This window comes from Hordeum vulgare, chromosome 2H, assembly GCF_904849725.1.
Source record: "Hordeum vulgare subsp. vulgare chromosome 2H, MorexV3_pseudomolecules_assembly, whole genome shotgun sequence".
Classification (NCBI taxonomy): Eukaryota; Viridiplantae; Streptophyta; class Magnoliopsida; order Poales; family Poaceae; genus Hordeum; species Hordeum vulgare.
Window position 1 is genome coordinate 23,816,762 of NC_058519.1, and position 15,790 is coordinate 23,832,551.

Below are 15,790 nucleotides of genomic sequence, written 5' to 3' on the forward strand. Positions count from 1 at the left end.
TCGCTTGGTGAAGACATGGCGATGACGAGGGCGACGCGGACGTAGACGAAGCAGACGGACGGAGGCGAGCAGTCGCGTGATCGCTCCCCAAAAACCTAATCGCCCCTCTCCCGTACAGGAACCGGAGAGGCGAGGTTTCGGAGGCCTGCTCTCCCGTCGACCGTGTACGCGGTAAACGGGACGGAGTCGCCGGCGGCAGCAGCAGTTCAAGGAACGAACGCGTGAGGCAGATGTGATCTGATTTCGTGACGGCTAGGGTAGGCGATCGCGTGCTTAAAAAATAAGCGCGTAGGTATGAGCTCGGCTCGGCTCGTTCCCGCAAGGCGCGGCGCGTCGTGACGAGGCGTGGCGTGGCGTGGCGAGGCGGGCGGCGGAGGAGGAGTGCGCGAGGGCACCTTCTCTTCTCACTCTCCAATAGCATGTGGAAGAGAGACCCTTATAAAGGGGTCCAAACTCTCCTCCACTAGCGGGGTGGGACTAAACTCCCACCACCTTGCCATGCCACCACCTACATGGGCCCTTGTAGATTTTCTGAAATTCTCTAATGGGCCTAAGGCCCACCTCCAAATTTCAACAATCCCCCACCAGATCTCAAGGGCACATCGTGTTCCCTCGTTCCAATCACTGTTTTAATATACCAGCATTTCAGTGAAGACCTGTTAAGGTTGAGCTTCACCTAGAACAAGTAGCTACACCCCTTCACAACTGAACAATGGACTATGCCTTGAATTGTCAGTTTGGCGTAAAGGAGCTTCACCACAAGTCTTACTAGTACTAGGCTGCCGAAGGTGACCCCTCGGGTGGAGCATATTAGTCACACTCCTGGCCTATTCATGAGTTTACTAGAGATCACCCAAATCTCATAGACTGTGACCAGCAGTCAAGCTCATATAGGTGTGTTCCTCCAAAGATCGCTCTGTAGGACAGCATCTTGCTTACATATAAGCTTTAGAACACATTAAGACAGTAGTCATCCTACCATACAGTATCCGAGAGTATTGCATCTCCAACGGAGTGGGTTAGTAAAGTTACTCTCCTCAGTTCACCACTGGCTTGTTTTCCCAGGTCCTACTTCACGGGATCTCCGATCATATAGGTTAGGTTACTACCATGGCAACTCATGTGGGTCTCATACCCATCTCCCTCGATGCACTATCTATCACAACACGTGATAGCCCTTTAGTAAAGGGATCTGCCAGATTCTTAGCCGTTTGGATATAATCCAACGCTATCACTCCGGAGTTTCTCAAACGTCTGACAGACTTCAATCTCATTCTTATATGTCTGTTGGACTTCATATTGTCCTTTGAACTCTTCACTTTAACAATAACCGTCTGATTATCGCAGTTCATAAGGATAGCCGGAACCGGCTTCTCAACCACAGGTAAGTCCATCAAAAGATCTCGAAGAAATTCTGCTTCGACACCAGATGTGTCTAATGCTGTTAATTCTGCTTCCATTGTCGATCTTGTTAAGATCGTTTGCTTGCAAGACATCCAGGAAACAGCACCACCCCCAAGAGTAAACATATACCCAGTAGTGGCCTTCATCTCATCAGCATCAGAGATCCAATTCGCATCACTATACCCTTCAAGTACTGATGGGAATCCCGTATAGTGAAGCCCGTGGTTGACAGTACCTTTCAAGTAGCGCATAATTCTTTCAACAGCACGCCAATGAACATCGCCCGGGTTTGCAACAAACCGACTAAGTTTGCTCACAGCAAACGCGATGTCGGGCCTCGTTGCGCTAGCTAGGTACATAAGTGAACCGATAATTTGAGAGAATCTCAATTGATCTATAGCTGTGCCTTTAAACTTTCGAATAAGCACACTAGGATCATATGGTGTTTGACAAATCTTGCAGTCTGAATATCCAAAGCGACTCAAAATCTTGTCAACATAGTGGGATTGCAGAAGTGTAATCCCACCCTCATCATCTCTCAACAGCTTGATGTTCAAGATAACATCAGCCACCCCAAGGTCCTTCATCTCAAAGTTTTGAGACAGAAAAGACTTAACCTCCTCAATTACTTTGAGGTTGGTTCCAAATATCAGTATGTCATCAACATACAAGCACAATATAACTCCTTCGCCCCCACCATGGCGATAGTATACACATTTGTCAGCTTCATTAACAACGAAGCCAACAGATGTCAGAGTTGTATTAAACTTCTCATGCCATTGCTTAGGTGCTTGTCTCAGACCATATAAAGATTTCAGCAACTTACACACCTTTCCTTCCTGACCTTCTATCACAAAGCCATCTGGCTGTTGCATATAGATTTCCTCATTTAGCTCTCCATTCAGGAAAGCCGTCTTAACGTCCATTTGATGAACGAGAAGACCATGAGAGGCCGCCAATGAGAGTAGTACTCTAATGGTGGTCAGTCTAGCCACAGGTGAATAAGTATCGAAGAAATCTTCCTCTTCTTTCTGGGCATAGCCCTTGGCCACAAGCCTAGCCTTGTACTTTTCAATAGTACCGTCGGGCCTAAGCTTCTTTTTGAACACCCACTTGCATCCCAATGGTTTGCAACCATAGGGACGATCAGTGATTTCCCATGTCCCGTTAGCCATGATGGAGTCCATCTCGCTACGGACAACAGCTTTCCAGTAATCAGCATCTGGAGAAGCATACGCTTCTGAAATAGAAGTGGGATTATCATCCACGAGGTATACGAAGAAATCATCACCAAAGGTCTTTGCAGTCCTTTGTCTCTTGCCCCTACCACGGGCTTCCTCGTCATCCTCCTCAGGATTTTCATCATGTGTTTGTTCATAATAGTCCATAGGAATGGCAGGCTCAGGAGTTATCTCAGATTCCTGTCTAGAAGTGCTTTGCATATCTCTCATGGGAAATATATCCTCAAAGAATGTAGCATCCCTCGACTCCATTATTGTACCGACCTTCACGTCAGGTACCTCAGATTTCACTACTAGAAATCTATAGCCTACGCTATTCTTAGCGTATCCCAAATTAACGCAATCCACAGTCTTTGGTCCAAGCTTGCGCTTCTTGGGGATCGGTACATTGACTTTCGCCAAGCAGCCCCAAGTACGTAAGTACGAGAGTGTCGTCCTTCTCTTCGACCACTCCTCGTAGGGAGTGACCTCATTATCTTTTGTAGGAACTTTATTCAGGACATGACACGCGGTCAATATAGCCTCCCCCCACCATGCCTTGGATAAACCCGATGTATCTAACATGGCGTTAACCAAATCAGTTAGAGTACGGTTTTTCCGCTCGGCAACCCCGTTTGACTGGGGTGAATAGGGAGGCGTCCTCTCATGAATAATGCCGTGTTCCGCACAAAATGAATCAAATTCGTTTGAGAAGTACTCTCCACCACGATCAGACCGGACTCGTTTAATTTTCTTTTCAAGTTGATTCTCAACTTCTGCCTTATAGATTTTAAAGTAGTGTAGAGCCTCATCTTTAGTATTTAACAGATACACATAGCAAAATCTAGTGGAATCATCTATCAATGTCATGAAGTATTTCTTTCCACCTTTAGTCAACACACCATTCATCTCACAAAGATCAGAATGTATGAGTTCTAATGGTGCCAAGTGTCTCTCCTCTGCAGCCTTGTGAGGCTTGCGAGGTTGCTTTGCTTGCACACACGAGTGGCACTTAGAACCTTTGGCTAAAGTGAAAATTGGGATTAAATTCAGTTTTGCTAGCCGCGACATAACACCGAAACTTATGTGACAAAGACGTGAATGCCAAACTTCAGATTCATTAACACTCGAATGAATATTGTTCACGACTTTACTACAAAAATCTGCTAGAGAAAGGCGGAACAGACCTCCGCATTCATAACCTTTTCCAACGAAAAGTCCATATTTCGTAACTACTACTTTATTAGACTCGAACACCAACTTAAACCCTTCTCTACACAGAAGGGAGCCACTAACGAGATTCTTCTTGATGGCGGGGACATGCTGCACGTTCTTCAGCTGCACGATCCTTCCCGAAGTAAACTTCAGATCGACCGTGCCAACACCAAGAACAGAAGCACTCGCGCCATTCCCCATCAATACGGACCCGCGACCGGTGGCCTGATAAGAAGAGAACAATGACAAGTCAGCACACACATGAATATTTGCACCCGTGTCCACCCACCAATCGGTGGACTGACAAACTGTAAATACAGTAAGTAAATTACCGTACCCAGATGCACCACTTTCATTGTTGCCCACAATCATGTTTGCAGACTTGGAGTCCTGCGCCGGCTTCTTGTACTTGTTTGGGCATTTATTCGCCCAATGTTCCTCTGAACCACAAGTATAGCAGCCATCTCCCTTCTTATTCTTCTTGAAGGGCTTCTTCCCCTTCTTCTTGAAGTCGGTATTCTGTTGGACAGAGTTCTTTCCCTTGGGCTTGTGAGAATTGAAGTTCCTCTGATGTACCATATTGGCAGCAGAAGAGCTTTCCACCGCTTTTCCATTGGAGTCCTTTGCTCTCGAGTTCTGCTCAACACTCAGATGGCCGATGATGTCCTCTACTGAGAACTCACGCCTCTGATGTTTCAGAGTAGTAGCAAAGTTCCTCCAGGAATTAGGGAGCTTAGCAATTATACAGCCCGCGACAAACTTGCCCGGCAAATTGCACTTAAGAACCTCAAGTTCCTTAGCTATGCATATTATCTAATGAGCTTGTTCCAATACAGAACGGTTGTCAACCATCTTGTAATCGTGGAACTGCTCCATAACATACATCTCACTCCCAGCATCGGTGGCCCCGAATTTAGATTCGAGCGCCTCCCACAAGTCCTTGGCAACATGCATATGTAAATATGCATCAACCAGCTTATCTCCGATCACGCTAATGACTGCTCCAAGGAATAGGACGGTGGCCTCCTTAAACATCTTCTCCTGTTCAGGAGTGATAGTTTCCGTAGGAGTGACACCGGCTACCCAGAACACGTTCATAGCCGTGAGCCATAAGGTGGTTCTCGTTTGCCAACGCTTGAAAAAAGTACCGGTAAACTTATCCGGTTTCAGTGCAGCAGCAAAACCATTACTCGAAAAATTCCTACAGACATTAGGTTTTTGGATTGTTGAGTAAATAGGCAATTTTCCGAGTAGATTAATCCACAAAATAATAACTAGCATGGCATTGACTAGACTAATGACATGCTGATCTTGAGCTAACCTAGCACATACTACGCATATAGTGGATACATCTATGCAAACAAGTAGTACTGCTAGAATAAATACGAACAAGAGGATAAACAAGTCATACCCTCCAATCGGCCAGTTGGCCGTAGCAGCAGCAGCGGCGGCGGAGGCAGTATCCTCTGCCGTCTTCTTCTCGGCTTCCTCGCGGAGACGATCAGCTTCGCTTGGTGAAGACATGGCGATGACGAGGGCGACGCGGACGTAGACGAAGCAGACGGACGGAGGCGAGCAGTCGCGTGATCGCTCCCCAAAAACCTAATCGCCCCTCTCCCGTACAGGAACCGGAGAGGCGAGGTTTTGGAGGCCTGCTCTCCCGTCGACCGTGTACGCGGTAAACGGGACGAAGTCGCCGGCGGCAGCAGCAGTTCAAGGAACGAACGCATGAGGCAGATGTGATCTGATTTCGTGATGGCTAGGGTAGGCGATCGCGTGCTTATAAAGGCGGCTGGGTGGAGAGTCCGAGTCGGTAACGATCACGATCCGACGTCTCGGATCGTTTCCTTGTCCGTTACGTATTCTCCGTTCCTGACCGGCAAAAATAAGCGCGTAGGTATGAGCTCGGCTCGGCTCGTTCCCGCAACCCGCGGCGCGGCGCGGCGCGGCGCGTCGCGTCGCGTCGTGGCGAGGCGTGGCGTGGCGAGGCGGGCGGCGGAGGAGGAGTGCGTGAGGGCACCTTCTCTTCTCACTCTCCAATAGCATGTGGAAGAGAGACCCTTATAAAGGGGTCCAAACTCTCCTCCACTAGCGGGGTGGGACTAAACTCCCACCACCTTGCCATGCCACCACCTACATGGGCCCTTGTAGATTTTCTGAAATTCTCTAATGGGCCTAAGGCCCACCTCCAAATTTCAACATACACTAGTCACGGGGCAGAACACGTGCTTCGCCGCACCGTTTTGACATGACGAGAAGATCAGCAACGGGAAAGTGGGCACCGGACGTTGACATGACTTAACAATGCGCCATGAGCGTCAGACTACGGTGAAGCGGACGTGACCAAAGGTAGAAGTGATCCTCCCATAGACCTCGCCGACAAGATCAGCCGGGAGCTTGGACCAGGTATCATCGGTCGCCACCGTGGTGGACTCGCTCATTTGGGCCGCCATATTTATTTCTTCGGGTTGTTTCAGTTTCTGTAGTTGTCATTAAGTAGTTTATGAATCAAGATGTATTTTCATTAATTTTGATGTTTGTTTTATTGCTATGTATAGATCTAACTCATGATGTCACTGTTTGGGATCGTTGCATAAAAAACAAAAAAAATCCTACAAACATCCAAGATCCATCTATGTAGATGCATAGCAACGAGATGAGAGAGTGTGTCTACGTATCCTTGTAGACTGATAAACGGAAGAGTATATAACGTGGTTGATGTAGTTGTATGTCTTCATGATCCAATCGTGATCCGCCCCGATCTAGCGCCGAACGGATGACACCTCCGTGTTTTGCACATGTGCATCTTGATGACGTCTCCGCCTTCTCAATCCAGCGAGCGAAGGCGGAGTAGTATATGTGTTCTCCGACAGCACGACGGCGTGGTGGCGACAATGGTGGAGCAATACTGACAGGGCTTCGACAAGCGCTACTGCAGATGCGATCGAAGGAAGAAACGGAGTTGGGAAAGAGGGAGGGTTGCGCATATGGCTTGGGGTGCGGCAGCCATCCCTTTCCCTCTCACTTTCTAGGAGGAAGTGGTAGGTAGGGCGCCGGCCCTAGCCCCTCCGCCAAGGGAGAGCTGACCGGCAGAGGGAAGGAGTCCTCCTCCCATAAAGAAGGTCAACGGCCTAGGGGAGTCCCTCCTCCCCAAGGCACCTCTCAACCTACCATCAGGGCGCATGGGCCTTACGAGAGGGAAGCCCAACCCACCAGGGGCTGATGCACCTCCCTCTTAAGCCCAAGTGGTCCTTGGGATGGGTGGACCCCCCTCGGTGGAGCCACGGAACCCTTCCAACACTTCCGGTACACTACCAGAAATACCCAAAGCCTTTTCAGAACTAGAATACCACCTTCCCATATATAAATCTTTACCTCCGGACCATTTTGGGAATCCTCGTGACGTTCGGGATCTCATCCGGGACTCCAAGAAACATTCGGTCACCAACATACATAACTCAATAATATCATATTGTCATCGAACGTTAAGCGTGCAGACCTTACGGATTCTAGAATCATGTAGAGATGACCGAGACATCTCTTCGGTCAGTAACCAATAACGGGACTTTGATATCCATATTGGTTCCCACATATTCCATGAAGATCATTATCAGCCGAACCACAATGTCAAGGATTCAATCAATCCCATATGCAGTTCCCTTTGTCCAACGATATGTTACTTGCCCGAGATTCGACCGTCGGTATCTCATACCTAGTTCAATCTCATTACGGGCAAGTCTCCTTACTCGTCTTGTTATACAAGATGCCACGACTAACTCTCTATTCACATTGTTTGCAAGCTTCTTGTGATGTTGTATTACCAAGAGGGCCCAGAGATACGTCTCCGTCATACGGTGTGACGAATCCTAGTCTCGATCCACGCCAATCTAACAAACATCCTCGGCGATACATGCAGAGCATCTTTATGATTACCCAGTTACAAAGTGAATTTTGATGCACACAAGGCATTCCTCCACTTTCAGGGAGTTGCATGATCTCATGATCTTAAGAACATATATTTGACATGAAGAAAGCAGTAGAAACAAACTAAGTGATACGATCAAGTGTTATGCTTACGATTAAGTGTTGTCCATCACATCATTCTTTTAATAATATGATCCATTATCAAATAACAACTCATGTCTATGATTAGAAAACCTTAAACATCTTTGATCAACCAGCTATTCTAATAGAAGCATGTTATATTGATTAGTAATGTTATAGTAACTATGCATGTTATAGTAACCAGTTAATGGGAAGGTATCTAACAGAAATCCATTGAGGGTGTCTCAAACCCGGCTGATAGCACCACGACACCCTATTCTCGTACATGCATATAGAAGTGGTGGTCTGCGTTTCCTGTTTGATTGTCCGTCCATGCATATTTTGTCTTCTTTAACTGGCCGAACTTATCATGATTTTTACTCGCTCGGTTTTTAATATAAGTTATTTTAAAATTTTCACTAATGAACTACATGCTGATGTATATAAAGATATTTAGAATATAGATTTACTCATTTTGCTCTGAATGTATACCCATAGTAAAAAAAGACTTATATTTAAAATCGAAGGGAGTAGTACATAAGCATGTATGAGTAGATTGAGTCAGCTCACCTTATTACTCCTACAGGTAGCTAAGAGCATGAACAGTTTTAACGCATGCTTCCATTTGCATGGACACACGACGGGGGACCTTCTTGATATTATTCCTTCAGGTATACTTTATTCAGGTTGCTACTCATCTCAAAACATCTTTAATACAGCATACATAAGTTAAATCATACAGGTGTCCGTGATTTTCTCTCTGGATCAAAAAATATTTCATAAAAGAAATCATACAAAGTTTCCACAGTATGTTGCATGTGTTCAAGCCAACATTCTGTTTTTCACAGTAAAGAATGTTGGACTTCACTAGGGAACGGCGCCGCATATTAGTCTTCCTATGCGGCGGCTTCCTTCCATCCATTTTTGCATGCATGCAACATGACATCATTAGTATTATTTTGATTTTGTATTTAAAAAAGATTTATCTTTCAAACCGTTATCTCAATTCATTATCCGTTTTCACCACTGACTTTATCGCGACGAAATTTTCAAAACTAGATCCCATGTCGACATGTTTTCATAACTTTTGTTTCCGTCGGTACTTGCCGGAATATTATCACTTACTTGTCACATTATTTATTACATAGTTCTCCCATTAAATCAACTTGGTTATCAGGTTTATGAATGTCGATATGCCTCACTAAAAAACTTGATTCATTATACTTGTGCTGGTTCATGCATTTACTTGCTTATTGTTAGTGCTTTAATAACCACTTTTTAGCTCCACATAACATTGCAATACTTAAAAAGTAAAAATTATGAGTTAAATACACTGTGAGTGCCTAAACTTGTCCTATGCGGTCAGTTTAATGCCTAAACTTGCAAAATACACAGAAGTGGTGCCGCAACTTGTCCTGTGGTTTAAATACAGTGCCTCCAGACGTATTCCACGGTATGCATCGCCCGCGTGGCACGCCAGCGTGTCACCGGCCCACATGTCAGTGGCTCGGGGCGACGGAGGGGCTGGGTGAGGCGCACAGCCTGGTTTTTAAGCAAAAAATTTCCTAACATGGTGTTACAATGCACTGTTTCCAAACATGGTGTTACAATGCACTGGTGGACACAAGATAAGAGGGATAAATGTTGGAAGGGGTGGAACTCATGCTACCACAGGAGGAACAGATTCTGGCACCAGAGGGATAAATGCTCCAAGAGGAGCTAGAGCTGCTGCCCCTGGCTTCTACAATCTGCTATTTGGAAATGATGGAGGGAGTGTGCATCAAGCACCACAGTTCATGCAAGCAAAGGAGGAAGTTCTTGTTAGCGAGAATGCACCAAATGTTCGCTACGAGGATGGCTGGCCTAATTATCTTCATGATTTTTTCTCACTTTAGTTTAAGTCATGTGTGTTTTAGTTCATGAATGAACTTGTCAAGCATCTTAGTTAAGTTCATAAATGAACTGCTCCTTTTGTTGGGGTTCAGAGACAAAAATTGGTTTCAAATGATATTTTGGTATGGTTCAGATGCTATGTACTGTATTAAGTAATATGAACATTTTAGCTCTGTTCAGTACGCAATGTCAAGCTAGTCTTTAAACAAAGTCTGAATATTTTCATAATATCTGTAGCTAAATTTATATGTTCATTTGTTTCTGTCAAATCCATGTCGCCTATCTAATTTGTATGCTCATTTGTTTCTGTAATAAATTTGTGCTCGCCGCGGCGCAGACAAAGGAGGCACGACGAGCAGCGCAGCGGCAGCTGGACCAGGCCGTGCTCGCGGCTTCTCTGTCCATTGCACAAGCCAGCGCAGGGCGGCCAACCTTCAGTTATCTTCAGTTAGTTTGCAAATGAACCAGCAATTTTTTAAGAGAATTAATTAAAGCCTAGGGGGTTTTCTGCTTAAAAACCAGGCTGTGCGCCTCACCCAGCCCCTCCGTCGCACCGAGCCACTGACATATGGGCCGGTGACACGCTGGCGTGCCACGCGGGTGGTGCATACCGCGAAATACGTCTGAAGGCACTGTATTTGAACCACGGGACAAGTTGTGGCATCTTTTTGTGTATTTTACAAGTTTAGGCACTAAACTGATCGCACAGAACAAGTTTAGGCACTCACGGTGTATTTAGCTCAAAAATTATTGTCCCGATAACTATGTATAACTTTTATGACAACTGTACATCCGTAAGATGACAACCATGATGACATAAATGTGGCAACTAGGAACGACGAAAAAAAAAAATCAACGAAACATGTCAACATGGGATCTTATTTTAAAGATCTCGTCGAGACGAACCTAACGGTGAAAACGAATCTTCAATCAAATTATTAATCTGTGAGATAAATCATTTTTAAAGTTCAAAAAAATATTTAATGCGATGCTGTAACCATGAGGTAGAAGATTCTTGCATGTGTGTGTAAGCCGTCGCATGAAAGAGCTACGATGCGACGCTTCTCCTTAGATTTTCCCAAAAATGTTTGAACCTTTGTACGACTTGCGATGGTACCCTTTGGCTTTGGGGTGGATGAAACTGGTATAAATATGCAGCAGTTGGGTCCCTGGACCGGACCCATACACAAATTCCACACGAGACGAGGGGAGAAGCGAGAAAAAGCCGAGGGTTTCTCTCCAGCGAAGCAAAAAAATGGGCCCGAAGAGACAATACGATGACCTGGCCCAGCCATCCAAAGCGGGAAGCAGCGGAGACGGCGGCGGCGGCGGCGGCGATGACAGACCGTCGAAGGCGCCACGGCTCTCGCCGGCACCTCCACCGCCACCTCCCGCGCAGTCGCACTCTCGCGACCAGACGGCGCTTCCCTCCTCACTGCCCCCGCTTCAGCCGCCTCCCGTCGACAAGGATGCGGTGAGTTCTCTGCGTCCCCTAGCATCTCTGGTCCAGGGTGACGATTTCGCGGCGATCTTTTCGCCAGAATCTCTGGTCCGGTTGGTGAAACTGGGCGCGTCTGGGTGTTCTTTATTTCCTTCTTGGCCTCTTTCTTGCGCCCAGTTCGCAGGGGATATGAGTTCTCGGCTGCCGGATCGCGGGGGGGGGGGGGGGGGGGGTGACTTCTTGGCTGTAGCATCGGTCGCCGTCGTAGATTCTTCGAATGGATTCTCGCAGTTTTCTCAAAGAATCTCGTCCGGTTGGTGCGTCCGGATGCCCTTTATGTCGTTCTCGGCTTGTTTCTTGCGCCCAGTTCTTGGCTGCCGGATGAGTTTTTGGCGGTCGTAGGTTCCTCGAAGGGAGTGGTTTCATACTCGCAGACCCTTCTCCAAGTTCTTGCAGTTAGTGGGGAGAATAGACCAGTTGGCGGGATTTTCTAATCTGATCCCAAATTGTGTTCTGTTAGTTCTTGGTAGCCTAACAAGGATGCTCTGCTTTTCCCTGCAAAGTATTTTTCTCGCTTCCCTGTTCACTCCATTTATGCCGGAAAGTGCCTTTTTTTTACAACGAATGCTCTACCATTTTCCAGGTGGGTCTGGAAGAAGGGGAGATAGAAGATGATGCAGATCCAGGGGAGGATGATCAAGATTCCCAAGGGAAGCTCGGAGTATCACTTCCTGGTAACTTCCTTCTCTATACACTATACTGTTCATGAGTGATCGACGAAACTTCCCAGACTATATCATTTCACAGTACTGACTTCTTCTCTCGACTGCTCAGAACTTTCACTCGGCCAGTTGCTGGTTGGGGAAACGTACGTCAGATCACCAAAGGACCACGGTGTCCTCACTGGTGGTTTGCGGTGTCCAGATGCTTATCCGAAAATATTAGGACGTCAGGTGAGAATTCTGTGCCTCAGAGTTCTTGAAGATCTGTCTTCAACCATGAAGTGAATGCACTATATAATGCAGTAAATTCGCTTTCTTGTGCTCGGTTCAATTTCAGATCACCTGGGTGTACCTGACCTCCCAAATATTAGCATAGAGTAGACTATATCACAAGATACTCATTTTTTGGCCAATTGACTATCACAACATATTTGGGAGTTACATTCTAAAACATTTCCTCAGTAAGCTTATTCAGTGCCCAGTCGTTCTGTGTTTGTTTACTCTATCAATATATAATCTTAGATGTTGTATTAAGCAATTGCAGTGGCAAGTACCCTGTGTTATAAGGAAGATCACTGTGAAATGTAATCGATACTTTGCACCTTATGATTTCTGCTTCTTTGAAACAAAAGGTCTCTTACCATGAAGTCCTCCAATTTTTCCCCGTGTGTGAAAACCATAAAAACAATTTTGCTTCATCAGCATTACTGTTCAAATCCATGCTCAAGGCAGATGAATGTTGCATATCATCCATCATACCTTAAAGCTACCTTTTGTGATTCTTATTCTTGTTATTGTAGGAACAACTATCGGAATTGGTTCGTGAATCTCCAGATAACTCCATCATCCAGGAAAAGATGAAGGTTTGTGTGCCTTCAACTCATTTCATGCTAGAAGCATTGTCAGGATTTAGTTTATTCTGCATATCTTAAAATCATCTTCTTATATAGATTCTCAATAAGCATTATGTGCGCTTCAGAAGAACTCTCCGAGATGGCAGCTGTTTTTACAGAGCTTTTATGTTCTCCTACATGGTAACTGTTTCAGTTTACTTACTCATGATGATGGTATTCCTTTCTTGATTTGCATGGAAATGTAATACAAATAGGCTTGTCTACAGGAGATCCTTCGACACCTGCAAGATAAACAAGATGAGGTTACTCGTCTTATGGAATGTTTGGATATCTCTAAAGATAGATTCTCTCGTCTTAGGTGGCACAAAGCAGACTTCTCAATAGATCCTGAAAAATACTTCTCAAGAGTTGTTTCTGTAAGTACTGTACTAGCTTACAAAAGCATAAACATTTTCCCCCTTATCTCCTTACCCATTTACATACTAAATAATTATGCGGCCATATATACTTGCTAACAATAGTATGTATCTCTTGTCGTGCCTGAATTGTTCTGAAAAATAACTGAACTCATGCTGCCTCGTCAGATCGTGAACCTTCAACCATCTCCTAAAAATTAATAGACTGAACAATGCCTTGAAGAAAATAACAAATGAATAAGATGATGCAGAGTGCAGGACCACTACATGGGTAGGGCACTAGGATGTTTCATTCTTTCATGGTTGTATTAACATTTTCAGTTTGTCATGTTTTATGTTGTTCTTGATGATTGTAGTTTTGATTTCAAATTTTCGCTTCATTGTGGGCACTATCTAATAGCTATAAGTGCTTGCTGCGAACACCAAATTCAGTATGAACATAATTCAGCATCAAGTGTCAATCAGCATGATCTTTGGCTGGGTTTATATGATGTTGTTTCGCCACTACTGCGGGAAGAGGGATGGACTCCTGTAGCCCTTTGACATTCTCTTCATTATATAGATTAAATCACATACATAAAGTAGTTTCTGCACGTTGTTTCAGGAGCTCGAGGAGGTTATCAATGTCATTGCAGCAGGGTATGTGTATGTTTCAACCTGATATTCATAGAAAGGTCTTAACGATATGTTTAAGATACCCTTATTTCGTGTTTTATATTTTTGTTTACAAACAAGTTATTTTGTCTTTTGTAGCTGTACTTCTGAATGGCTGTACCAGAGAAGCCTGCAGGAGTCCTTTTCAGGCAGGGGTAAGGATATGAATCCTTGTTTAGGATGTGTTGTTTGTCTACTTGTTCTGTACATAACATGCTGTTTTTGCCAGTTATACCTCTCCTTAGGTTGCTTACTGAGACTGAAATCCGTACAGAGAAGTTCTACAAGCAATATATCCCAGAAAATCTGAGTGTTTGCCAGGTGGAATTTCTGCTCCCTCGTACTATCCTCGGATATCATTCTTGATATACTGCAGATGGATTATCTTGCCCTCTTTTTCTTTGAGACCTTGCATAATAATTACCTTTCTCTCTGGATAAACATTTAAACTCAGAAATAAAGTTTGCCACTAGTTAATTTCTGTGATTTATGCGGTAATAAAGATAATCAATACTACTTTTTACCACTGACAGATTACACTCACCATTATTCCACATTTATGGTTGTGATGACAGTTCTGTAGGAAAACGGTGCGATCCCTTGATGCTGAAGCTAGCACTATACAAATGAGGGCTTTAACATTCGCACTTGGCATACCGTTGCGTGTTGAGGTTGTGGACAACAGCTTGATGGATCAAGGTGTGTTAGTGAAGCGCCTCGATTTCTTCCATGAGACAGATTGGGACAAGGGCCCTCTCCGTTTGACTCGGGGCTACCTTTCTTCGAGCACAGCTCCTATACAACTGAAGCAGGGAAGCTACAATGCCGACTTGCTATCACCTGATGGCACACCCATGCCGACCTTGTTGTGTAGGCGTGACCAGTGTGACATTCTTTACCGCAAGTGAACAAAGTATGCGAGTTCGCTCGCTCGCTCGACAAAAACTACGTCCGGGATGATTATATGGAAGCCTAGTAACAGTCTTGTATAGTGTGGGTGGCCGTTTGTCGGTCTGCTCCCAAACAACCTGTGAGTGACTACTTCTGCTACGAGGTTTACCCTGAATGACATGCCATGTTCTGCTCCTTGGTTTTCTTGTTCTTGCTGATGCTGTTGTTAGTTACACCTGTATTTGGAAGGAAGCTACAGAATGGAAGATATGATAGGCACATATGAAGAATTATTGGGATACTGTTTTTTGCAAAGATTTGCAACATCAAACCTGGCTTATGTCAGATTCTGTGACTTGTGTACTGTTTTTTTTAACACGCAATTTTGATATGAGCTTGACTTGCTAATGTGAAGTCGAGAACTTGTTTGAAACCAAACCTGGCTTATGTCAGACGAATAGATCATCGAATGTGAATCTTGTGTAATCTTTAATTTTATTTTTCTTCACTGGGTTCTTACCTCTTCACAAAGAAGCGAGAGTGCATAGCAAAAACTTTGTTTCAGTTTGTGGCAGAGGGTTTCTAGGGCATGACTGATGCAGTATGGTGCCGAACGCTCATCGGTGGCAAAGACTGAGTAGACGATGATGAACACATCGCTCAGCCTACAACGAAGGCCATCAAACTAGTGCGCCACGGGATCCAAACGCCTGTGCATGTTGCACGGGAGAATTTCATTCTTGTGCGCAGCCGTCCAAGCGGGATCCCGCGATGTGGCACCTGTAGCTACGGCCGGAGTCATGCCTGTTAGAATTTAATTAATTATGTAATTAGTTAAGTAATCTCTACTTGTAACCGCACGTGGATCCCTCCCACGATGCGAAACCGACATATCCTTCCTGGAGCGTCGCCTCCAGGAACCGCCTTCCCCTGGTATATAAGTGTTCATCATCCAGGAATAAAGTACATAGTTGATTCATTTGCATCTCTCTCGTTTAGATTACAACACGTTATCAGCACTGCTCTTCCAGAGCGC

General features: G+C 45.0%; 1 protein-coding gene across 1 annotated transcript; it reads left to right on the top strand.

Moving 5' to 3' along the window:
• Positions 1-11,019: 11,019 nt before the first annotated feature.
• Positions 11,020-15,109, top strand: LOC123424558 (OVARIAN TUMOR DOMAIN-containing deubiquitinating enzyme 1-like). The gene is made up of 10 exons (XM_045108189.1): positions 11,020-11,250; positions 11,861-11,951; positions 12,052-12,170; positions 12,740-12,802; positions 12,890-12,973; positions 13,060-13,209; positions 13,814-13,848; positions 13,963-14,018; positions 14,093-14,184; positions 14,439-15,109. Exons 1-10 carry the CDS (start codon positions 11,032-11,034, stop codon positions 14,769-14,771), a joined length of 1,242 nt encoding a protein of 413 aa, XP_044964124.1. The 5' UTR covers positions 11,020-11,031; the 3' UTR covers positions 14,772-15,109.
• The last annotated feature ends 681 nt before the right edge of the window (positions 15,110-15,790 follow it).

Coding starts and splice junctions, on each gene's coding strand:
- LOC123424558 (XM_045108189.1), top strand. CDS start 11,032: ATGGGCCCGAAGAGACAATACGATGACCTGGCCCAGCCATCCAAAGCG. Junction 11,952..12,051: donor GCTCGGAGTATCACTTCCTG/GTAACTTCCTTC, acceptor TCGACTGCTCAG/AACTTTCACTCGGCCAGTTG. Junction 14,019..14,092: donor GGAGTCCTTTTCAGGCAGGG/GTAAGGATATGA, acceptor TGTTTTTGCCAG/TTATACCTCTCCTTAGGTTG.